The following is a 26,176-nucleotide window of genomic DNA, read 5'->3' on the forward strand; positions in this document are numbered from 1 at the left end:
AGCTGCTCACTGCTCACACCTGTAACCCTGTGTCCCTGACATCCATTAAAAGCAGGCCACTTAAATTTCCTGGGTGCCATTGCCAGTTATATGTTCATTGTGCACATAAATCAGCACACCTGAAATACCTGGGAGGTATGCTAATAGCAGGTGTGAGCAGTGGAGCAGTATGTGTGATAGTGGTGCTACCGAGCAGCCAGTTTAGCTCACACTGCTAGAGCTACTATTAGGAGTTTTTGTGGATTGTAATCCTGTTCTATTTCTCACAAGGTGCCTCACATGTCAAAGCAAAATAGATGTGAATCATTTAAATATACTTTCATATCTCTCAGGTGCACAGGGGTGTCTCTACCTGGGTTTATTTGGAGGGAAGTTTGAGGGGATATACTGTATATAGAACTTGAGACTCTAATAAAACAGGTTGCATTGTATCGCTCTCCCTTTCATCCCAAAACTTGCAACAATAGAGCATTCTGCGCTATTATTTAGGCAATGTTGACTTAAATGGGACTTTTTGTGTAGTATTGCAAAATCAGCACTATCACACCTTATTGTATAAGCCCCATAGATCCCAAAGTGTGACCAGGATTCACCCTGCTGTTACATATTTACACCCCTACACAACTTGTATTATTCTTGCTCCTACCGCAGATATAAATTATAGTATTACACAAAGTTCTTAATTGCATTGAGTCCTAGAGGGGAGTTAACAAGAGGCTTTAGGGGATTAGACACAGAACCAATCACGTTGCTTCACTATTGGGAGAAGTTATGGATAGACAGAATCTATTTTAGAAATTATTCAAAGTCACATAAGTGGAATAAAATAGAAACAGCTTCTCTCTCTGTTTCCATCACATCGAGTTCATTTTCTATTTAAACCTCACTCCTTCCTTCCCACTAAATGCAAATCACAAATCAGCTCAGACGGATCGCAACCAGTGCAGCAATACCCAGGAACATTCTATTCCAGGACCTCGCCCCGCACACCACTCTGTGCTTCCCTGTGAGGAGAGACTACAATGAGGCACATTCAGTGTGTTCTGGCCTCTAGCAGGTCTCCTCGGCTCACAGTAATATTATCTGTAAGTGTCTTACTGGTGACACAATGCAGACTTCAGGACTCAGCATCTGGATGTGATCTCTCTCCCAGAGGATCTTTATTTCAACCCAAATATACTCAGGACGGAGACATCATTATTGGGGGGATATTCACAGTGAGCAATATAATGATAGAAATGATACATAACCACAGAAGTATCCCTCGCTATTTTTGTTTGGTGTAAGTATTTTTTACATATTAAACTGTATTTTATCTTATAACGCAAATTATTTATTATAAAAAAGTTATGGTAACAAATCATCTTATACATATCTAATATCTTGAATGATGCAGAATTACAGTTATTTCTCCTCTGCTTATATAAAAAAGATGTGTATAATATTATGTGAATGAGGACGCAGGATTTCAGCAGGTTTGTGGCATGTTGATGCTCTCATGCTCAGCGCTGTACATGCATAAACAGGTGTGATATATATTTCTAGCATAAGCCTATTTATAATATACAGTTGTTATGTAATTTCCCGTTGCACACTGTGCTGGATACCAGGGACCTTCCTGCCCATGTAAGGATTTAGCAGAGCGCTGTGTGCGGGGTTTATACGTTACATCCTTACATGTTTCACACCATGGGTTTCAGTAGCTATGCATCTTATAGCAATAACCCTACCGCATCCTATAGCAACAACCCTGCACATAAATTAACAGTTTTAGGCCATATTACTAAACAGTGCTATACCTGTCTTATACCGTAGCACGGTTTAGTAAATATGGCCTGTATTGCTGCAAGTACTAAGATTGTAAAATAGGTCACATTATTGTCTGTGGGTGTTCTGGGGTAACATGCAGAACACATATTCCATAAATTGGGGATCCCATGACATACTGTACTATTACACGTATGTTCTGTGCTTAACTCGAGCTGTATCAGACATATGCACTGCACATTTCTCATTGATTAATATATAATTATTTAGCATGTGTAATTCTGGTGAATTTAACCTAAATTGCTAGGAAGATGAGGTTAATGTCAGCTCTTCCTCTGGCTGCATACACCCAGTCAATGAAATGATGCACTGGCCAGAGAATGACGTGTAATCTGCATTACTTTGTTCCGATACTAAACTGAATAGGACTGCACCTCCCTGTGTCTGCCCGTGGGTTCCTGTATTACTTCTGTGCTTCTGCCTGCTCCGTCCTGACCAGCACTGGGATCATTATTACAATATTACACCAAACCTTTCTCTGTGTAACTACCCCCCTTATCCTTGTGTGACACAGGTGAGACTAAAAAGAGGCAACTGCATTTAATACAACTAACCTGGGAAGTACACTGTGCTATTTAATGTCACTTTGCTGCTGGAACAGACAGTGCAAACACTTTATACTTTGCCTCTTTTAGCCTTTAGTATTAAGGCAAACGTGGTGCAATTCTGGGGCAGAAAGAAATCCACACTCAGCACATCAGGGATCAGAGTTAAAAATAACAATTTAATATCTGGTCAAATGACCACACACATAATAACCAATATACAACTGAATAGCACAATTTCAAATGTAGCCATGTATCCTCTTGGCTACTAATCTGCCCTGCCTAACATATAAGCCCTGGTACCAGCGCAGGCAGTGTTAGGGTTATTCCAGGCTTTCCACTGCAGTAGGTTGGTAATTTGAGCGGAGCGCTGTGTGTCTCGTGAACATGAAAGAAAAAAGTATATAATGGTGCAGATAGTATAAACAAATGAAGTCTCAAGGTAACTCTGCAATGGTGGTACTCACAATTGACAATGTCAATATAAGGCGTATCAGAGACACTTCTCTCTCTGATAGGAGCCCTTTAATGGATTCCCCCTCAGAGTGGTGTCTTGATAACGTGTCAGGAAGCTTGTTTGTGGTCAGGGTTTTTACTCCCAAGGTTTATATAGAAAAGAGAGAACGCACAATAGTACAGTATGGTCTAAATAATGTATTAGCAGCAATGAATAGACATATGCATAATGCACTCACATTTCCAATATGTTTTGCGTTCGAGGGAGAGGACAGCTGGTTGTAGAGAGTGCCGGTATCTCCAGGAGCGGTGGAACACTTCCGCATGCGTCACATGTATCCGCGTCACGTCCTGTGACGTCTCGGGTTGGGGCGGAAGAAGCTGCCCTGTGTGTCCGTCTCCGTGCCAGCACCTAGCTCCAAGGATCTCCCCAGCTCAGTCACCTCCCACAGCAGATCGATTCTACGCGTTTCGCTGTGGCTTCTTCAGGAATCGGATTAGTGAACCCCATGTGTCCCTCCTTATATTTATAGTCCATGATCAAATACAGATGGCCAATCAGGGGGTACAATACAATAATTGCCAATCAGTATGTGTTTTATAGCATTTAGCTAAGGAGGTATATTACAATAACACAATACAATAATAGATATAATAAATACAAACAGGCTTTCATTTGCTAATACAATCAAAAAATCATTATAATATGTACACTCAAATAACTTAATATACTTTAATATGGTTTAATCAAATATAGAATAATAAGAATAAATAAAAATATATATATGATAATATAATATAATATAAGCGGCGCAGGAGGAGGTGGAAGTCTGAATGGGATGAGGAAGATAAACAAAATTAGATACACATATATTACACTAAAATTAACAATTCATTGTTAAAATTGCTATACTAAAATATTCAGAGCACTAAAAACAACTGAGATGTGTTAAAAATGAAACTTATTAAGAAATTTATATCAAGAAGGCACCAATGTCTATATCAACATTAAGACCCTTTGGATTGAGGGTCTGCATTTTATGAATCCAAAAGGTTTCCCTTTTTGCTAATGTATTTAATCTATTGCCCCCTCTCCAATGTATCGGGACATGCTCTATACCTTTAAAAGTTAAAAATTTGGGATTGGATTGGTGATATAAATTAAAATGCTTAGAGACATTGGGCCTCATGCAGTAAGCGTTGATAAGGGAAATATGGCCATGTTATAGCCAAAATTGGGTTTGAGATTCAGTAAGCGCCGATAAGTGCTTCATATCGCCAGGTTTCGGAGCCGATAATTTGGTTATGGCCAGTCGCCTGCCGATAAGCCTGTTTTCGACACTGATCGCCACTTTTTTAAATCGGCTGGATTCAACAAAAAAAAACAGCTTATCGGGGCTGATCGGCACTACGAAATTGAGATGTTATGGCCGATTTCTCCCGCCAACTAAAGTTGGCATTTTGGACGGGAGAACGATCGCTAAGGCTGCCGGAACGGCACTTAGAAAAAAAAAATCTTCTGTACATCAATGGAGTCAATGGAGCGGGGACGTATAACAGTATAGTACTGTTTACGTTTCATTGCTCACAATACAAGGGGGATTTGCATTACAGTGTGGGGGCATTCCCTGCATTGTGTCACAGCTGATGTGTCTTATTTGCATAACATTCGACTTTTACATGTTTGCAGCATTTGCGGGTCACATTACTCATCATGTGATGATGTGGCAAGGGAAAATACTATACTACACTCTTAAAGGAGAACCTCACATCATATCACACATTTTACTCAACTCAGCGACAATTATTTACATGATGTCACACATGTCACACATGTCACACATACACAGTATATTCATCTTCCTTTACATTACACAATGCTTGTAATGTGACACGCATCTTTAAACGTTCATGTACATCTGTATTCTCATGTTTACATATACTTTTGGGTCCTCCCTATTTTCATGACGTCACTTATTGGACGCTCAATCACATTGCATGTTTACATTGTAACCGTTGCATTACAAGCACTTCAACCTAACTTATACACACATGTACAGTAATTCATCATTGGGACACCTTGTAAACTCATTCTATACCAACTATCCTCCTTACACAAATGCATGCATATGCACACGACTATTCATTGTTGCCAACATGTCACAATAACATGGATAATTACACATGTTACACAAAACTTTTCCCACGTCAATCTCAGCCTTTTTGTCTCATTACATGACTGACTCTTGCGTTCACAAGTGTTACATGCATTGCACATGCAACTATTTATTTGCAAGCAATCTTTGTACAAAGCTTCACGTCACATCATTGCCAAATATCATCATTCCCTGCAGAATACACACAACAAATACTTAGAACAACAAGTGCACACAGCTTGCCACAGAAGTACTTTATTATGTTAATGTAACACCTTGCATTTTACTATGTCACCTGACATCATCACATACCTATTTAAAGGACGCACATTACCTGCTCATTCACAGCTACTCATTTCAAAATGTTGCGAATGTTTAGGAGACGGAGGAACATTCTTTTCTATGACATGCTTGATGATGAAGACAATCATATAGTGCAAGGGAGGGACACACCGAGGGACAGTGACAGTGACGCGGATACGACAGGGACAGGGAGAGGGACAGGCCGAGGGACAGGTAGAGGGACAGGAGATCAGAGGAGAAGACAGAGGAGACAACTTGTGCCTCGTCCGCGTCTGTACAGGGAGAGAACCCTGTTAGATGGGATGAGTGAGGAGGAGATTGTAAGTCGCTATCGTTTGAGTTCAGCAGCAATCTTAGCTCTTTATGAGGAGATAAGGGGGGATTTAGATTTTTTCACAGCCAGAGGTCGTGCAGTCCCTGGGCTTGTTAAAATGCTGTGCTCATTACATTATCTTGCTTCCGCGTCATACCAGACAACTGTGGGCATAGTGGGCGGGGTCTCGCAATCTACATTCTCGCGGGCCTTGACCCAGTTTCTCTATGCACTCAATAGACGCGCTAGGAATTATATTCATTTTCCTACAGAGGCGACAGAGTGGCTGGAAGTCAGGACTGGCTTTTATAATATAGCAGGGATACCATGTGTGCTGGGTGCAATCGATTGCACACATGTTGCTTTGATTGCACCTAGTCAGAGTGAGCATGTGTACCGCAATCGGAAGCACTACCATTCACTCAATGTACAGGTGGTATGTGATGCCACGATGAGGATAATGCATGTGGTACCCAAGTTCCCTGGTTCCAGTCACGATTCCTCTATCCTGAGGAACTCTTCAGTCTTCCATGCGTTCGAAGAGGGACATTTTGAACCTGGTTGGCTGCTGGGTGAGTACATATTTACATGTTCTAACACAAAACACATGTTGATTTAGGAATGTTGGCATTGTACAATTTGATCACTAATGTCAGCTTATGTGTGCTCCATTCATTATAGGTGACTCAGGATACGGAATTAGGCCGTGGCTCTTGACTCCGGTGCTAAACCCTCAAACTGAAGCAGAGGACAGGTACAATGCAGCCCATATATCTACAAGATCTGTTATAGAGAGGACATTTGGCCTACTCAAGACCAGGTTTAGGTGTCTGGACAGAACTGGTGGGGCTCTTCTATACAAGCCTCAAAAAGTGTCTGATATTATCCTTGCCTGTTGCATTTTGCACAATGTTGCACTCAGGCACAATGTACAGTCAGACCTAGCTGAGGCTTTGGTAGACGAGCATCCCACCCATGTAGCTGCTGAAAATGAACAAACAGCCAGTGGTGGCCAGACACGACAGAATCTCATCAATTCATTTTTTTCTTGTAAGTACAAACTCATATGTTCCTAGTACTACTTTTATAGTTTAATTATGTTATATTAACAATAATGTTTCTTTATATAACCTTCTGTTAGGACACAGATGAATATGGGTTGCACACCTTTCTTTTCTCTGCTGTGTGCACAAAGGGATGTGGCACCGGTATGTTATTGTTGCACAGGTTATATAATCCCTCTTCAATTGTACTTTAGTTGTGTGTATGTGAATACAACTTGGGTAACAAAGCAATAATATTTTAGCATTGTGTTATTCCTTATGCTAAGACAAAACACATATTATGCCCATAATCATTCATGCTTCTAGTATGCTTACATACAATGTTATTGGTGCAGTGTAACATGTACATCCATATGATGTGTACACCAGGCTGATTTACATTTTGAATGTCATGAAATATACATGGTGTTGTACATTTAACACCAAATACACACTTTGCTGTGTTGTTTACGGTACTGAAGATGGCATGTCAATGTTTGCAATTTATATATTGTTCCTTTGCATTATAGGTATATCTCCAGTATGACTGATCATGGTATGTATATTTGCTGACATCTCTCATAAGATGTGGCTACCTCAATCTTCCTATAATTATTGGAACTAAAAACCCAACATATTGGTTTAAACACAAATGTTACATATATGTACTTTCTGTATCATGTATATGCATTTAGCTACTCTTGAGCTTTCATGTGCATTGTATTACAAAATGATTACTCACATTTCATCACATTTTATGTATGTTTCCTTATAATTTCCATTAATGTAATATAGAGGTGGTTGGAGAAAAGGGGATAACTGTACTTATTTGTTTACTTACGGGAGCACATTCATCACTAGCATAGACACACTTTTTAAGACAACTGTTTGTGTCTCTATCAATTGGTGTAGGATCCATGTATAACACCGACAAATGATAACACCAGCTTTATTATGGTAGCTTATATCATCATATTGACTATACTATGTATTTCTAAACGATTAATAAACACAGTAAACTATAGTTAGTTAGGTTAATGAAATATACACAGAAACGTACTTCATAACATGATGGTGATGTCATATTCAGAACATCATGCATTGGAGGGGACCATAACATCTGGCCACTAACATTATTTGCTACAGTCCCAAACCATTTTATCTACATACCCATGTAACAAGAGATTTTAAAAATAAATGGCTACTTGGTTGTAAGTGTCCTTTACATTGGGAGAAGGAGTGGCTCAGTGAGTAAAGACACACACTGGCACTGATAGTTTGAAGCAGGGGAGTCTGGTTCAATTCCCGGTGTGGGCTCCTTGTGACCTTGGCCAAGTCACTTTATCTCCCTGTGCCTCATGCGGCAAAAAAACATTTGTACGTTCCACGGGCCAGGGACCTCAGGCTGAAACATGTGTCTGTAAATCGCTGCGTACAACTAGCAGCCCTATACATGAACATGCTCATATTATTATTATTATTGTTACATAGTTTCGACAGTCATACGTTCCATTACATATTAGAATACACAAATGTGTTAGCAGAGTGGGAATGGTTGTTATATATAAAACACACCATGTCATAAAATGTTAGTAGTCATTAAAGAACACTCAATAAAAATTCATGAGGCACTCTTTTGCAACATCATTATGTTAATTAAGTGCTTATGCAATATAGGCATAAGGGTATCACATTTTTAATTGTTTGTTAATAAGCGCTGCAAGCAATATAAAATTAGTTCCATATGTAGTATAGTAGTCGGTGGCTCCTCCTCACAATCATCTCATATAAAGGTAGACTCTTCTGAAATCATACATTGATCCGATTGTATCTTCCCCGACATCTCTGAAATACAGCAAACACATGATGGTCAAAGATGGCACCTTACTAGATATGCATCCGTGACAACGCGTTACGCAGCTCTATATGATTGTGTAGATACACACGTCAGTCACTTATATGTTAGAAGTAAAACTGTTCATCAGTATGTAATGTTTCTTTAAATTTGTAGCAGGCATAACTATGTATAAGAAGTGAACGTTGCCTGTATACTGAAAGATGTGCGCGCACATCTTTGTGTGCGCACGCACTTCACGCTTGGCTCCACTAACTGTTAGCGCATGCGCAAAACAAAGCGTACGTTGTGCGTTCAATACATGTTGAAAATACCAGTAAACATAACATCTTTATTTCAAATACAATGAAGACGAAACTACATTCGTTCTAAACGAGTACATCTGTATTCTTTTTAAACAGACGTGTTTGAACAGAAAGCACGGCCGATAACACAATGCGCAAATGCAATACGTGTGACGTCATGTTAAGCCAGCGTGAAACGCACGCTAACACTCCTCCCACTCAATTAACATTCGGCTAACGCCCAGGGTACGCCTACAAACACTGAGCCGCACGCATCACACACTGCAGTTACCGTTACTATAACAAAACATGACAGCCAATAGGCTTTGAGGCGCGCACGTCGCTTGGGGGCGGGGCTTACATCAGTAATCCTTTTTAAGGACGCCTTGGCCCATGACAAGGGTCCCACGTCATACGTGGTGGACCCGGTTTTCAATGTTGTAGATGTTGCATGATAACAAAACAGGTATGTGTTAGAGTAATGGTAAAATGTTGCTAATATGTTTAAAGGGATAGGAAAGTACGTATATTTATTCCGTCAGCAATGTGTACTACTCTTTCAGGTCCTACTATATTGTATTAGGAAACAATTTGTTTGTGATCGCTACATGTTATGCAGTCTGCAATGTTACGCTGTATCCACGCATTGAAAGTGAAAATGGTGGTTACAAAAAAAAAAAAAATTTAAACGCAGAGTCAACGCATAACGATTGTTATATTTACCATTCTTCTAGAATTAACTCTTCGCCTGGCTGCAACTGGTCGCTCCAGAAATGCAAGCCATTTTCATCCACGCTTAACCCAACCGCTGAATCCAGTATGGCACATATCTCCTCCAGGATGCGCTCATAGGAATCGCCACTGCTTTCTTCAAATAATTGGTCGGGAGGTAGGTTCATTTCTTCCGGTTCCCATTCCAATGCAATTTCAGCTGAAAGGCTTGGTACATAATCATAGTACTTTTGTTCTTGTACAATGTGGGTTTCAGGAATGGAGGCTGCAGATATTGCAGCACGTATCGATTCAAACGGATCAGTAGTAGCGGATACATTGCTATTGCCATTAGGAATAAATATGCCTTTCACGACAATATAAGTGCCGTCTTTCAGGATAAATTGTTTTTCCGGGGCAATCTTCCAGAAACCATAGGTGTGTTGTAGCTTATCCTGGTCACGTTCAAAAAAGTCATTACTTGATAAAGTGAATCTTATTGAGGAATTAAAATTCCGTGCATGCTTACGGTCTTGGTAATAAGGATATTTTGCTCGAATGAAATCATCGATTTGGCGTGTGCTTGCTTTCTGTCCGCGACTGTTCAAGATGGCTTCACAGATCATGTACTTATACCCTAAAAGGGGATTAATATTGTTAACGAATTCATCAGCCATGTCTGAGTAGCACAAAAGCTGTGTGCAGGTCTGTGTTATTTGCTCATCAAAATGAATGTGCTGAATGGCTAACAAACTCCTGTTTTTCCTTGTCAAGGTCAACAAAAGTAACTACTTTGACTCCTTATTTCAAACGCCAATTGGATTTGGTTGTCTAATTGGGTTAACAGTTGTGGTTCGTGATATGGGACTGTGGGAGAAACATTTCTCCTTCTTTTATCTCGTTTGTGAAAAACATCCCTAGACTGTGAATGCGTTCACATAGTGTTTTTTTGAAAACTAACAAAGGCCAGTGTGTGAAAATATTTCTTAGCCAGGCATATCAGTAAAAACACACCTGCAAAAAGAAATGTTTTTTCCCCGCTTACATTTCTGTGTGTATGTGAAAGTCTGGTTAACTCCCTGTCTGCATGAGTTTAAATACGTGTGTATATATATATATATATATATATATATATATATAAATATATCTCTTATAAAAATATATATATATTTATATATAATATTTTTTTTTTTTTATATTGCAGGAGTACACACAACATTGATGGCATTAAGTATACCTTGTATGAAACCTATTTAAATGGTGAGAAACATGATTGAATTAAGTAATAAACATTTGTTTAAGCACAATACTGTTAGAGTCTCATACTTAGGATATTTCTCAAACATTAGGCCTGTATTATTAAAATAGTGTGCTTTCACAAGGAAGCATGAAGTGTATTAGTTTGTGTATACCAGTTTATATAGTACTATATATATATATATATATATATATATATATATATATATATATATATATATATATATATATATATATATATATATATACACACACACATATATATACATATATATACACATATATATATACACATATATACATATATATATATACACATATATATATACACATATATACATATATATATATACACATATATATATACACATATATACATATATATATATACACATATATACATATATATATATACACATATATACATATATATATATATATACTCACACTCACACTCACACTCAGTGTGTGTGTGTGTATATATATTATTATACATTCTGAGATGTTATAGAAACGAACACACAACTGATTAAAGGACAAAATTACAATGGCCAAGCAAGGCAAAGGTAAGTAATAATTTACACATAATCCTGCTGTACACGTACAAGAAAGATGTTTGCACTTACTTAGGTGTTTTAATAATTGCATGTGACTAATATGCATATGCAATTCTTACATCAATTAACACACCCAAATGCAATGTTTTGATGCAAAGTCAATGGCAGCTTCTCTAAACTTAGCAACTGGCTCCTGGTGGACCATTACTGAACAGACGATTACAACATAAATATTTATAACACAATTAATTATGAGTGTTAACATTTCCAAACCTTCACGTGTACAAGAACATAGTTGAAAGTTTGGAAACAACACAGTCTTCAGCATACATACAATAGTAATTAGATAATCTGAAGTCAACAAAACAAGGCCAAAGACATATTTTCTGAATTATAACATTTATTTTTTTTGTTCCTTTTGCGAGCGAGTAACAGGCCTGCTTGTTGTCTCTTGAATTTTCCTTTTTCTTTTGCCACCAACTTTAGGCACAACAGAGCCACTTTGAGTGGCCTCTGGCACTTCACGGGCAGGGCTTGTGGCCAGTGACAGTTCACCTACAGGGCTTGTGGGCAGTGATTCACCTACAGGGCTTGTGGCCAGTGACTCACCTACAGGGCTTGTGGGCAGTGATTCACCTACAGGGCTTGTGGCCAGTGACTCACCTACAGGGCTTGTGGGCAGTGATTCACCTACAGGGCTTGTGGCCAGTGACTCACCTACAGGGCTTGTGGGCAGTGATTCACCTACAGGGCTTTTGGGCAGCGATTCACCTACAGGGCTTTTGGGCAGCGACTCACCTACAGGGCTTTTGGGTAGTGACTGTTCACGGACAGGGCTTGTGCCCAGTGACACATGTGAGCAAGTTGGTAGACACTGCACAAGTGATGGTTGGTCTGTTTCATGTGTGTCTTGTTTTGTTTTTGTCGCCTCCTTTGTAGGTGTCTGCTGCTGAATTTGTAGAGATGGCAGCGGTAGGATGTCATCAGGAACCTGCACAGCAATGTCTGCTACTTGACCGGTAACATTTGGGCCTGGTGAATGAATCTCAGATGATTGTGGTGAAAACTGACCTGCATGAACAGATCCTGGCTGGGAGGTGTTGAATTGTGGTACATTAGTCATTCTCCAGTAATTAGCTTGTGTTTGCTGAACAACTAATGCTTCAAATGAGGTGTTGATTTTTTGCAACTGTTTAGGCACTTCAATGAAGACTCTGTGGAGATGTGCCAATTGTGATACTGTTTCTTCCTGCAGTCCAATCATCCTTTCCAGCACTGTCATCATGTCTGAATGGCGACGATTTTCTGCGTCCACTATTTTTCCCTCTGAAGCTACAATTGCATCGTATGTGGAAGTTGATGGACGATTTGGCGGTACAACAGTTTCTATTGGCACCTCTTCATGGTCACATGATTGTATTTCAGTCTCTTCTGTGGCGTCATCCTCATCATACTCATCATCCTCATCACCATGATGTTCTAAAAAGAAATGTACACATTATTAAATGGCATGTTAATGTATGCTGTGTTACTATGTAATTGTACTGTGTCCTAAGTAACACCTAACATGTTAGCATACGTTTTATAACCTCATTAAAAACTACCTTGACTTACGAATAATGTTTGGACTCAGTATGAAATATGAATGAATGAAAAGTTGCTCTAAACTCAGAAGTCCTACATGATAATTAACATCACTAACACAATACATGTTGCCTTACACTTAATTTTCACTGACACTAAGTAATCCTATTTAAAGAAGATGTGCAAAACAAATAATGCACATGACAACATAACATATAGAAGAGCACATATTATATGGCCAGCAAATGATACACTCACCTTCTAGTAGTGTTGAGCTGGCTGACCCAGGTGAAGACACTTGTTCCATCTCAGGTGACACATGTCCTCCAGGGGCAACTATATATAACAATAACATAAGTTTTACATTTACATGTGTAAATATTGAACAAACACTTATTGTATGTTCTGTATTTATGATTAACTAACAACATCAGTTCCTTAACCGAAAATGTGTGTGTGAAAGTGAACATAAATAGTTGTAATAACAATGTACATGCCTGTGTACTTAGAAGTTTTGAGTTCCCTAACATACAACATACTATGTTTCTGCAGTAATGCGTGAGGATAAATAGATTAAATGAGTACATAAAAATCATATGTTGTGTAGTGATATCAGTATCATAATGTACATAACTATCATGAGATGACCATTCACAATGGTTATCATGAAGGTGGTCATATTGCAAAAAGTGTTATTTTTGGTAGAGGATATGTGTGGTACATTAATCGAAGATGTGGCACACCTGAATGTGGCTGTGACTCAACAAGACAACACATGCAGTGTGTGATAATGTGTCTTTCATAGTAGTTCAACTATAGATATGAGTGAACTAATGTGTGACGTACGCTTTGATAAGTAATGAGTTGTTGGGGCATTTAGTAGCTAGAGTTAAGCTTTCCAATGAGTGTGATTAACTTCAGTTGTGCTATTCAGGTTGTAAGAAAGGTATTCCCTTCCCCAAAAAGCCTAATCAGCCACACCTTTCAATGACTTGAAACAGGTGCAAATGGTGTGAACTAAGTTGACCGTGAAATGAGGCTGTAATTAGTGTGTGTGCTGAACCCCACCCCCTCTGTTGAAGTGTATGCTGTGATGAGATATTAATTGCAGCTGCTTTAACACAATGGTAGATGAGCTAAGTAGTCATCTGCAGTGTTTAAGTTATGAAAACAATGACATAACATATGATACGTGTGCCTCATTATGCTGTCTGTATATGACATAAAGCAAAAATGGACCTTTTCATAAGCAACTATAGATGTGTTAGTGCCAGTGATGTTTGTAGGCCGTTACATGCAATTTCTTTGATGCATGCTTAAAATAGGCAGTAATGTCATGTTTGTCGGAGTAAAATCAATAAAATACACAATAATATGATACATATTTCTGTTCTGTACCTGTAGCTACTAATAATTTCTCATGAACATGTGTTACACGTGTACTACCCTGTTGTTCCCCATCTTCGCCCACCATCAATTGCTTCCACTGCAGCTATGCATTTTGGGAATTCACATGTAAATGAGCACGCAATGGCACGTGCTATATTAGTTACTGCTTTTAGTAGGACTACTACATATATGTCTATTTTGAGATATATATATACAGAATCAGACATATACATATATAGATGCAGGTATGCTTATATTGTGAAGACAGTATAAAAAGCAGTGTAACTATGCAAAATAACTGTAAGCAACGACACGCCTAGTACAGTAATATTTATCACCTGCTGGAAATTGTGACGGATAAATTCCAATGTCACGGTCACCAGCCAAGCCTTCCACGACGACGGTAAGTAATTTTGGCCGAAGCAGCTCCTCCAATGGAGTCAATATGAGACGTTGTGGTGTGGGCCCACCTCCAGTGCCAGTAGCATGCACGCGTTGGTCTTGTATTTTCTTTTTCAATTTGGACCTAATATCATCAAATCTTTTCCGACAATGATACTTGTCCCTGACACGATTCCCACAGGCATTGACACCAATGACTATTGTGTCCCACATTTCTTTTTTGCTTGCTGCACTTGTCCGCCCTTGAAAAACATATAAAAGATATGAGGTAAATGAATAATAATATAAGCACCAGTTTCCTACACTGCTAGCTGTTCCAAGTGATAGCAAACATGCTGTTTTATGTGTAATATGTGCAGCACATGAGCATTCACTACTAAACCTATACATGTAAGCAAGGTTGCATTCATATTGTATGCAGTTCTGGCAAATTGACCGCCTGTGTTTATTTGTCCTTGTAAGGCATGATAAAAAGCTGTGTTTCCACACTAATGAACATAGAAAGATATTGTGTACCCATATTTGCATATGAACAAAACTCAGATGACCTAGGATCACATGTATTTGAATAATAAATGTAAAGTTACACTTACCTACTAAATGTCCATATATACTGTCATAGTGCTCCAGAATGCCAGTGACAAGAGCCCTATTTTCCTGGTCATTGAAGCGAGGATTACGTGGCTTCTCCACACGTTTTTTCCGAGCAGGTTTAGGGTCAGAGCTTGGCTGGTGCTGACTGGACTCTCCTTCTTCCAATGGAAGAGCCTCCAAAAGCTGGCCACCAGCAAGCACGCCACCACCATCCACCCCATCAGCAACTGCGCCACCAGCAGCACTCCCAGCACCAGCACTCCCACTCCTAGCACCAGCACTCACACTCCTAGCACCAGCACTCACACTCCTAGCACCAGCACTCCCACTCCTAGCACCAGCACTCACACTCCTAGCACCAGCACTCCCACTCCCAGCAACAGCACTCCCACTCCCAGCAACAGCACTCCCACTCCCAGCAACAGCACTCCCACTCCCAGCAACAGCACTCCCACTCCCAGCAACAGCACTCCCATTCCCAGCAACAGCACTCCCACTCCCAGCAACAGCACTCCCACTCCCAGCAACAGCACTCCCACTCCCAGCAACAGCACTCCCACTCCCAGCAACACCACTCGGTGCACCAGCAACATCACTCCCCTGAACAGAACGTTCACTCCGACGCGTACTCGCACGAGTAGCACTCCCACTCCCACCAGCATCACTCTTCCCACGCTTTGCGGGCATACTTCCAGCACTCACAAAAAACAGACAAGAAATGTACAGGCAATCACACGAAACACTTCCACATATAAAACAAGACAAAGATGTAAACAAAACAACAAAGGACAAAGCTCTCCCAATACACAACAAGTCTCTCAGTCAATATGCAAATGTTCAATCGTCCAGCTCTGTGCGTCTCTCTCTCTCTCTCACTCCCAACAACACAGAGAATGATTAGCAGTACACGTTGCCTTTAAATATGGCGCGCAATCAAAAACATGCTTGTTTCGCCTGATTCAGCAAGATTTGTGATTGTGCAACCTAACAGCACCCCGCCACGCACGCCGATACACCTGTGTGTGATCGGCTCATCATCGTGAGAGTGGGCGGATTTGTTTTCTGGTTGATTTTGAATGTATTCGGCACTTACTGCATACGGAGAGGGAAAAACGCCAATAACATGACTAATCGATAAGCTTGCCGATTTCACATAATCGTCGCTTACTGCATGAGGCCCATAGTGTGTTAATATACCCTTCTTGATATTTAAAAGATGCTCTAAAATCCGTACTTTAAGAGGCCTTGAGGTACGACCTATATATTGGAGACCGCAAGGACACTCTAAAATATAGATAACGAAATCTGTTTTACAATTTATATACCCCTCAATTTTAAAAATTTCACCAGTGATATTTGATTTGAAACTGATTTTGTCTTTATCTTTATTAATACATGCTTTGCATGTATAACAGCCATAGAAGCCTTTGGGTTTATCTAGCCATGAGTGTGTCTCTTCAGATTTCTTTCTAAAGAATGTGGTTGGTGCTAGCCTACTCTTAAGATTGGGTGCTTTTTTAAAAATGACAACAGGTTTATCTGGTATATGGTCTTTTAAAACTACGTCATTCTTTAAAATATGCCAGTGTCTTCCTATAATCTGCTTGATTTGTGATGCTTCTCTATTGTATTGTGTGAGGAAAGCCACATTAAAATTTGTGTTTTGTGTTGTATTTTTTCTTTCTTTTGTACTTAATATTTCTTTACGGTCTATATCTTCCGCTCTCATGACAGCTTTATTTATAGTCTTCTGATTGTATTTTCTTTCTTTAAATTTATTTAGAAGGATCTCTGATTGTTCGTGATATATATTATCTTCTGTGCAATTTCTTTTGATTCGTCTTAGCTGTCCATATGGGATATTACGAATCCATTCTGGATTGTGGCAGCTGCTCTCTAGTATGAAGTTATTACTATCTACCTTTTTAAAAAAGGTTTTGGTTTTTATTGTATCATTTTCCACATAGATTGATAGATCTAGAAATTCTAACTCTTCTTTACTCCAATTGGTAGTAAATTTGAGATTTCTTGTATTTTCTCCCATATGTGTGAAAAAAACTTCAAGTTCCTCTATGCTGCCTCTCCATATGAACAGGATATCATCTATGAAACGATTCCATGAGACCAAGTTTGCACCAAATTTCTGGTTGGACCAGATGTAATCGTCCTCCCAGACTCCCATAAAGAGGTTCGCATAACTTGGTGCAAACTTGGTCCCCATTGCGGTTCCTTGTTTTTGCAAATAATATCTATTATTAAACCAGAAATAATTTTTCTCCAGGATGAAGGATATAGATTCAAGCAAAAAGTTGATCTGTTCATCCTTCATCTCAATATCCTTTCTTAATATACTGTCAATAGCTTTTAACCCATCTGAGTGTACAATGGAAGTGTAAAGGGATGTGACATCCGCTGTTACTAAAATGTATTCCTCACTCCATTTGATATTATCTAAAATGTTTATCACATCTGTTGTATCTTTTATATAGGATTTAAGAGAACTGACATATTTTTGTAGATGACAGTCAATATAGTGTGATAAATTACTTGTTAAAGACTCTATACCTGATATAATTGGTCGGCCTGGTGGGTTTATTGGATCCTTATGTATCTTAGGGAGAAGGTAGAATAACGGGAGTTTTGCATTTTCATTCCATCTGGAATGAAAATGCAAAACTCCCGTTATTCTACCTTCTCCCTAAGATACATAAGGATCCAATAAACCCACCAGGCCGACCAATTATATCAGGTATAGAGTCTTTAACAAGTAATTTATCACACTATATTGACTGTCATCTACAAAAATATGTCAGTCCATATGTCAGTTCATTCCATCTGGAATGAAAATGCAAAACTCCCGTTATTCTACCTTCTCCCTAAGATACATAAGGATCCAATAAACCCACCAGGCCGACCAATTATATCAGGTATAGAGTCTTTAACAAGTAATTTATCACACTATATTGACTGTCATCTACAAAAATATGTCAGTTCTCTTAAATCCTATATAAAAGATACAACAGATGTGATAAACATTTTAGATAATATCAAATGGAGTGAGGAATACATTTTAGTAACAGCGGATGTCACATCCCTTTACACTTCCATTGTACACTCAGATGGGTTAAAAGCTATTGACAGTATATTAAGAAAGGATATTGAGATGAAGGATGAACAGATCAACTTTTTGCTTGAATCTATATCCTTCATCCTGGAGAAAAATTATTTCTGGTTTAATAATAGATATTATTTGCAAAAACAAGGAACCGCAATGGGGACCAAGTTTGCACCAAGTTATGCGAACCTCTTTATGGGAGTCTGGGAGGACGATTACATCTGGTCCAACCAGAAATTTGGTGCAAACTTGGTCTCATGGAATCGTTTCATAGATGATATCCTGTTCATATGGAGAGGCAGCATAGAGGAACTTGAAGTTTTTTTCACACATATGGGAGAAAATACAAGAAATCTCAAATTTACTACCAATTGGAGTAAAGAAGAGTTAGAATTTCTAGATCTATCAATCTATGTGGAAAATGATACAATAAAAACCAAAACCTTTTTTAAAAAGGTAGATAGTAATAACTTCATACTAGAGAGCAGCTGCCACAATCCAGAATGGATTCGTAATATCCCATATGGACAGCTAAGACGAATCAAAAGAAATTGCACAGAAGATAATATATATCACGAACAATCAGAGATCCTTCTAAATAAATTTAAAGAAAGAAAATACAATCAGAAGACTATAAATAAAGCTGTCATGAGAGCGGAAGATATAGACCGTAAAGAAATATTAAGTACAAAAGAAAGAAAAAATACAACACAAAACACAAATTTTAATGTGGCTTTCCTCACACAATACAATAGAGAAGCATCACAAATCAAGCAGATTATAGGAAGACACTGGCATATTTTAAAGAATGACGTAGTTTTAAAAGACCATATACCAGATAAACCTGTTGTCATTTTTAAAAAAGCACCCAATCTTAAGAGTAGGCTAGCACCAACCACATTCTTTAGAAAGAAATCTGAAGAGACACACTCATGGCTAGATAAACCCAAAGGCTTCTATGGCTGTTATACATGCAAAGCATGTATTAATAAAGATAAAGACAAAATCAGTTTCAAATCAAATATCACTGGTGAAATTTTTAAAATTGAGGGGTATATAAATTGTAAAACAGATTTCGTTATCTATATTTTAGAGTGTCCTTGCGGTCTCCAATATATAGGTCGTACCTCAAGGCCTCTTAAAGTACGGATTTTAGAGCATCTTTTAAATATCAAGAAGGGTATATTAACACACAATGTCTCTAAGCATTTTAATTTATATCACCAATCCAATCCCAAATTTTTAACTTTTAAAGGTATAGAGCATGTCCCGATACATTGGAGAGGGGGCAATAGATTAAATACATTAGCAAAAAGGGAAACCTTTTGGATTCATAAAATGCAGACCCTCAATCCAAAGGGTCTTAATGTTGATATAGACATTGGTGCCTTCTTGATATAAATTTCTTAATAAGTTTCATTTTTAACACATCTCAGTTGTTTTTAGTGCTCTGAATATTTTAGTATAGCAATTTTAACAATGAATTGTTAATTTTAGTGTAATATATGTGTATCTAATTTTGTTTATCTTCCTCATCCCATTCAGACTTCCACCTCCTCCTGCGCCGCTTATATTATATTATATTATCATATATATATTTTTATTTATTCTTATTATTCTATATTTGATTAAACCATATTAAAGTATATTAAGTTATTTGAGTGTACATATTATAATGATTTTTTGATTGTATTAGCAAATGAAAGCCTGTTTGTATTTATTATATCTATTATTGTATTGTGTTATTGTAATATACCTCCTTAGCTAAATGCTATAAAACACATACTGATTGGCAATTATTGTATTGTACCCCCTGATTGGCCATCTGTATTTGATCATGGACTATAAATATAAGGAGGGACACATGGGGTTCACTAATCCGATTCCTGAAGAAGCCACAGCGAAACGCGTAGAATCGATCTGCTGTGGGAGGTGACTGAGCTGGGGAGATCCTTGGAGCTAGGTGCTGGCACGGAGACGGACACACAGGGCAGCTTCTTCCGCCCCAACCCGAGACGTCACAGGACGTGACGCGGATACATGTGACGCATGCGGAAGTGTTCCACCGCTCCTGGAGATACCGGCACTCTCTACAACCAGCTGTCCTCTCCCTCGAACGCAAAACATATTGGAAATGTGAGTGCATTATGCATATGTCTATTCATTGCTGCTAATACATTATTTAGACCATACTGTACTATTGTGCGTTCTCTCTTTTCTATATAAACCTTGGGAGTAAAAACCCTGACCACAAACAAGCTTCCTGACACGTTATCAAGACACCACTCTGAGGGGGAATCCATTAAAGGGCTCCTATCAGAGAGAGAAGTGTCTCTGATACGCCTTATATTGACATTGTCAATTGTGAGTACCACCATTGCAGAGTTACCTTGAGACTTCATTTGTTTATACTATCTGCACCATTATATACTTTTTTCTTTCATGTTCACGAGACACACAGCGCTCCGCTCAAATTACCAACCTACCAAAGATCTACCTGGACCTGGACAGTCCGTTTAAAGGGTGTAGAGCTGCTTTTTATTTGTTGTATTTCACACCACTATTGTATTCACTTTTGTATTCACTTTTATTGGTGGAGGTCATTTATCATATTATATGACATATATTTAAAATTTACATATCACTGTCACTTGCACTATATAGACCAGATATTGTTTCATTTTTAGTTTAAGAAGCGCCCGGTTTTTATTCTTGTTTTTCCACTGCAGTAAGCAGCTTCCTTGAGTGACAAGGGGGTGGGCTAAGGCCTGTGTACTGCTCAATCAGGGGCTCGGACCTTGGACCCTCCTCCTGGGCACAAAAGGAGCTGCAGAGCCTAAATTTAGTCTGTTCTGTACAGAGTTCCATGCTGAGTTCTAGGAAGTGTGGAGTAAGGGCCAGCCAACCTTCCTTCCCCTACATTAGGGGAGTGGGACAACTACCCTATATTCCACCAGGGTATAGGGGAAGAGCAAAGGATAGACTTTTAAGGCCTCAAGCTCCCTGTGTTGAGGGATACTAAGAAGGGACTGCACCCAGTTCTTACTGGGGCCTGCAGGGAATGGAGGCGCTGCACCGAGTGAAGAAGTTAGAAAGAACCCTAAAGCCTGTCCTGTTTGTCCCCACTATTTATTTATAAAATATTTTTACCAAGAAGTAATACATTGAGAGTTACCTCTCGTTTTCAAGTATGTCCTGGGCACAGAGTTAAGACAAATAATACATGGGTACAAATACAGTTACATAAATGAACAGGTATACATTATATACAAGACATTGCGTGCACAGTTAGAGAAAATATATATTATGGGCGTATGAAACAGTTACAAACCAGATTAAAATGTGAGACAGCCATAGATTTGAAATAACATAAACTGGTGGTGGATGTGAGAGTCTCTGGTAGGTTGTTCCAGTTTTGGGGTGCACGGTAAGAGAAGGAGAAACGGCCGTATACTTTGTCGAGCTTTGGGACCATGAACAGTCTTTTGGAGTCTGATCTCAGGTGATAACTGCTGCATGTGGTAGGGGTGAGGAGCTTGTTCAGATAGCTGGGTAGCTTGCCCATAAAGAATTTAAAGGCAAGACAGGAAAGGTGAACATAGCGCCTAGACTCTAGTGATGACCAATCTAGTTCTTTGAGCATTTCGCAGTGATGTATGTTGTAGTTGCATTGGAGAACAAAATGACAAATTGAATTGTAGAGGTTGTCAAGTTTGCTAAGGTGGGTTTGGGGTGCTGAGCCATATACTATGTCTCCATAGTCAATAATTGGCATTAGCATCTGCTGTGCGATATGCTTTCTGACCAGAAGACTTAGGGAGGATTTGTTCCTGTAAAGTACCCCTAGTTTGGCATAGGTCTTGGTTGTCAGGGTATCAATGTGCATTCCGAATGTTGAGTGGGAGTCAAACCATAAACCCAGGTATTTAAAACTAGTGACAGGGGTTAGGGTGGTGTTAGCGTTTGTTCTAATCAGGAGCTCAGTCACTGGAAGCTTTAAAAATTTAGTCTTAGTCCCAAATACCATTGTTACAGTCTTGTCAGTGTTTAAAAACAGTTTGTTTTGGGAAATCCAGTTTTCGAGTCTGAAAAAGTCAGACTGAAGTATGTGTTGAAGGTCAGAGAGGCTGTGTGCATATAGGATTGTGTCATCTGCATACATGTGTATTGAGGTTTCCTAACAAGCTGTGGGAAGATCATTAATGAACACTGAGAAGAGTAGGGGCCCCAGAACAGAGCCTTGCGGATCACTACAGGTGATATCCAGGGGGTTGGACTTAGAGCCTGAGATGGACACATGTTGGGATCTTCCTGATAGGTAGGACTGAAACCAGTTTAAAGCATGCTTCCATATTCCAGAGCTCTGGAGTTTGTTAAGCAGGAAAGCATGATCAACTGTATCAAAAGCCTTTGTAAAATCTAGGAATACTGCACCAGTGAGTTGTCCCCGTTCCATTCCACACTGGATTCCATTGCAAACTTTTAGCAGGGTAGTTACGGTGGAATGTTTGGGATGAAAGCCAGATTGGAATTGGATAGGGAAATTTGTCTTGGTATAGTAATCGCTTAATTGGGAGTGGACACATTTTTCCATGACTTTGGATAGAATTGGGAGAAGTGAGATTGGCCTGTAGTTTGAGACAGTGCTTTTGTCCCAACTTTTGAAGATTGGGACAACTCTGGCAGTTTTCCAGGTCTTAGGGATATGGCCTGCCGACAGGATAGAGTTGACTATGGAAGCAATTGGTTTGGCAATGGCTGGGGCACCAAGTCGTAGGAACCTAGATTATAGTAAGTCAGGTCCGCATTGGCTGCTTAGTTTTAGTTTGAGGAGCGCTTGTGTAATCTCCTCTTCAGCTACTGGGCCAAATTGAAAATTGTGGGCAGTGTTGGGAGGGGGTGGGACTATTTGGGTACTCCCAGGATGAGATTCAGGTTTGTGGTTTGGGCTGCGTTTCGCTAATAAGTTAGTGGCACACCCCACAAAGTAATCATTGAATGCATTTGCAATGTCAGTGGGGTTTGTCAGAGTAATATCCCCCTTAGTGATATTACTTGGTTGTTGATGGTTAGGAGGCTGGAATATATTGTTGATAACCTTCCAGAAGTTAGCTGGGTTTGATGTATTCTGGTGGAGATTGTCAGAGTAATATTGCGCTTTTGCGTGCCTTGTTTGCCTTGTGCACATGTTCCGCAGGCATCTGTAGTGATTGAGATCCTTGGTAGTGCCAGTTACTTTGTAGCTTTTCCACAAGGCATCCCTGAGCTGGTAGAGTGCAATAAGGTCAGTTGTAACCCATGGAAGGTGGGCCCCCTGTACCCTTATTTTGTTTAGTGGAGCATGGGGATCGCAGAGTTTTAAGAACTCGGATTGGAAATAGTCGAGCACAGAATCAGGGTTGGGAATTAAATCGATTCTGTGCCATGGGCAGTTGGTAAGGTCATCCAGAAACTGTTGTGGGTTAAAGTTTTTAAATGTTCTAGTGAGGAGAACTTTAGGGCTTGAATGGGGCGGTTTATTTTCCTTACACAGTTCACTATTGCATGTCACTGAAAATATCAGGAAGGATGCCAGAGGATTGGATTCTGCTGGGGTTTGAGGAGAGAATCCAGTCTAGCAAGGAATGGTTATGCAATTTCAGGTTTTTCCATGTGGGTTGGGAAATGAGTTGTGATAGGTTAAGTGACTTGAGATGTATCTGGATTTTCTGGTTTTTAGGGTCAAACCAATTGAAGTTTAAATTCCAAAGAACTAGCAGCTCACTCTTCTCATTCAGAGAGGAAATGGAGCCAAGAAACTGGGTGATATCAGTCAGGGATTGTAGAGGGGCTTTAGGGGGGGCGGTAGATGCCAGCGAGCAAGATGGGCTTAGAAAAGGGGATGAAAATTTTGCGGACGCTCAGTATTCTGTGAGCCAGCAGGTGAGCCATCCGAGTAACAGTGAAATCTCCCAGAGGGTGGGGGAAAACCTGTTACATTTGGAGGCGCTGCTGAGATCCTTAGCAGGTATTTTTCAAACAATCCAGGAGGAGCATATATGGGATAAAGAGAAAGAGAAAATACACAATTTAAGTGCAGATGTATGGAAAATAGAATCTGGCATATGATGTAATCTTGGCTCGAGTGTTCAGCCTACTCACAAGATTTAGATGGATAATGTGCAGTTTGCAATTAGGGCTGCTACCCGTGTGGAATAAATGCAGTCAGGATCTTCCTCAGAGGCACACTCAGCAGTATGTAGATGTTTATAGGAGAGATAAGAAAACACTACATAGTGCGATCAGTATGATAGACAAAAATTATATGTAAAAAGGTATTAAAGCGCGCACTTACAATGTGCAAAATAAAAACAAGCATTGGTCACATAGTTTGTGAGAAACGAAGGGTCACCGCACTGCTCACCACAGGACAGGCTTTTACAGCGAAGCAAGTTAGAGAAAGGTGGTACGCTCCAGTTCTAAGTACAAAGAAGGGGGGGTTAGGCCAGGTGTAGTGTCCAGGGGACTCTTGCCCAGCAAGGGGTCAACTTCCACGCCAGTGGAACTGTAGCCTGTGCTGCTTCCAAATGTGTGGTAACCTGTGCTAGTTCCTGCTATTCTAAGAACTGATACGTAGGGCAACTGGAGGTTTTTTTTTTGGCTTTCTCGGACCCAGAAACCTCAGTAAAGGGACAATGGTATCACCCTAATTGTTCTGTTTCATGTCACCCTGCGGACTGATATGTAGGGCACCTGGAGGGGGTGTTTTGACTGTCTGGGACACAGAAACCTCAGGAAGGGAACTATAGTATCACGGTTTAACCGGTGTTTTTCACAGCATTTGTGGGTAGTGTCTGGGGGGGGGGGATCTTGAAAGTCAGGAGGCCAGAACCTCAGTTTGAAGAGCTACAACAATACTAATAGCTTTCCCAGCACAGGGAGCCGCAGTGTGCTTAAATGAAACTGTCCATGTGTGCAGCGTACTGAGGAGGGGGGGGCTGCCTAGCATGGGGCACCTTCTCTGCCAGAGAGGGGCTGCAACGCGTGAAATTAGAGGTTCTGCCTAAACACCTTCCCAGCCAGAGGAGCTGCAGCACGTGAAAATGGCAGTTCCCACCAAAAATGGGAGGACCGCATGGAGGAGTTTGCAAGAAGCAAGCTTTTCATTTGCAAAATCTGTGCAGAGCTTGGCGTGAAGCAAAGTCATGCCCTGAAAAGTGTTTGATTCGGCGCGAAAGCTGAAGCCACACCCATCTACTGTGAGTGGTTTGGCGTGAACGCCGAAGCTACACCCATCTGCAATGTGCCTGTACTCCGGGATCCACCAGGGGAGGAGGCATTGTACTACCAATGAGACTGCCACCAATGGGGATGGAGCTGGAATGCGAGCTATCGCAACCTCAGTTCCTCGTGGTGAGGTAGCAAGCAGGAGCTATTCCACAATACTACCGCGCTACACCCTACAATGGCTGGGTGTCCCAATATCGACTACCAGGAGGCTTCCTGTTAGTACAAGTCCATGGGGAGAGCTTCTTGAAATGTATCTGCCCCTGCTGTGATTTCCCAGGCGGAGAGGTTGAGCCTAACGTCTAAGTGCCAGTGGTGTGGGACCACCCACCTAAAGCTAAAGGTGTTGCTGCCACCCCTGCAGGCATGCTGGGATGACGCGACCTACCAGCAGAGAGGTGCGGATTGGACCGCAGCCTCGGGAGTGGGCGCTCCAAGGGACCTGTGCGTCCCTGTTCCAGTACCTAGAAAAGACTTACCCAGTAAGGTGACCGCCCAGGAGGAGGCTGAGGCTTTTCC

At 40.1% G+C, this 26,176-nt stretch overlaps 1 protein-coding gene and 1 long non-coding RNA gene across 3 annotated transcripts; one reads left to right on the forward strand and one right to left on the reverse strand.

Moving 5' to 3' along the window:
• The first annotated feature begins 7,097 nt into the window (after positions 1-7,097).
• LOC142472328 (uncharacterized) lies at positions 7,098-12,843 on the forward strand. Of its 2 annotated transcripts, XR_012789656.1 has the most exons (5): positions 7,098-7,199; positions 9,517-9,671; positions 10,698-10,753; positions 12,247-12,417; positions 12,563-12,842. It is a non-coding gene; the product is annotated as an uncharacterized LOC142472328 (long non-coding RNA). The 2 variants fall into 2 exon arrangements; XR_012789655.1 differs by having other exon boundaries at positions 12,247-12,843.
• On the reverse strand, positions 11,686-13,461 carry LOC142472321 (uncharacterized). The gene is made up of 2 exons (XM_075579357.1): positions 13,150-13,461; positions 11,686-12,786 (listed from the first exon to the last, which is right to left on the reverse strand). The coding sequence occupies exons 1-2, from the start codon at positions 13,244-13,246 to the stop codon at positions 11,708-11,710; spliced, it is 1,176 nt and encodes a 391-aa protein (XP_075435472.1). The 5' UTR covers positions 13,247-13,461; the 3' UTR covers positions 11,686-11,707.
• Between the last annotated feature and the right edge of the window lie 12,715 nt (positions 13,462-26,176).

The sequence above is a fragment of the Ascaphus truei genome, chromosome 1, assembly GCF_040206685.1.
Source record: "Ascaphus truei isolate aAscTru1 chromosome 1, aAscTru1.hap1, whole genome shotgun sequence".
NCBI lineage: Eukaryota > Metazoa > Chordata > Amphibia > Anura > Ascaphidae > Ascaphus > Ascaphus truei.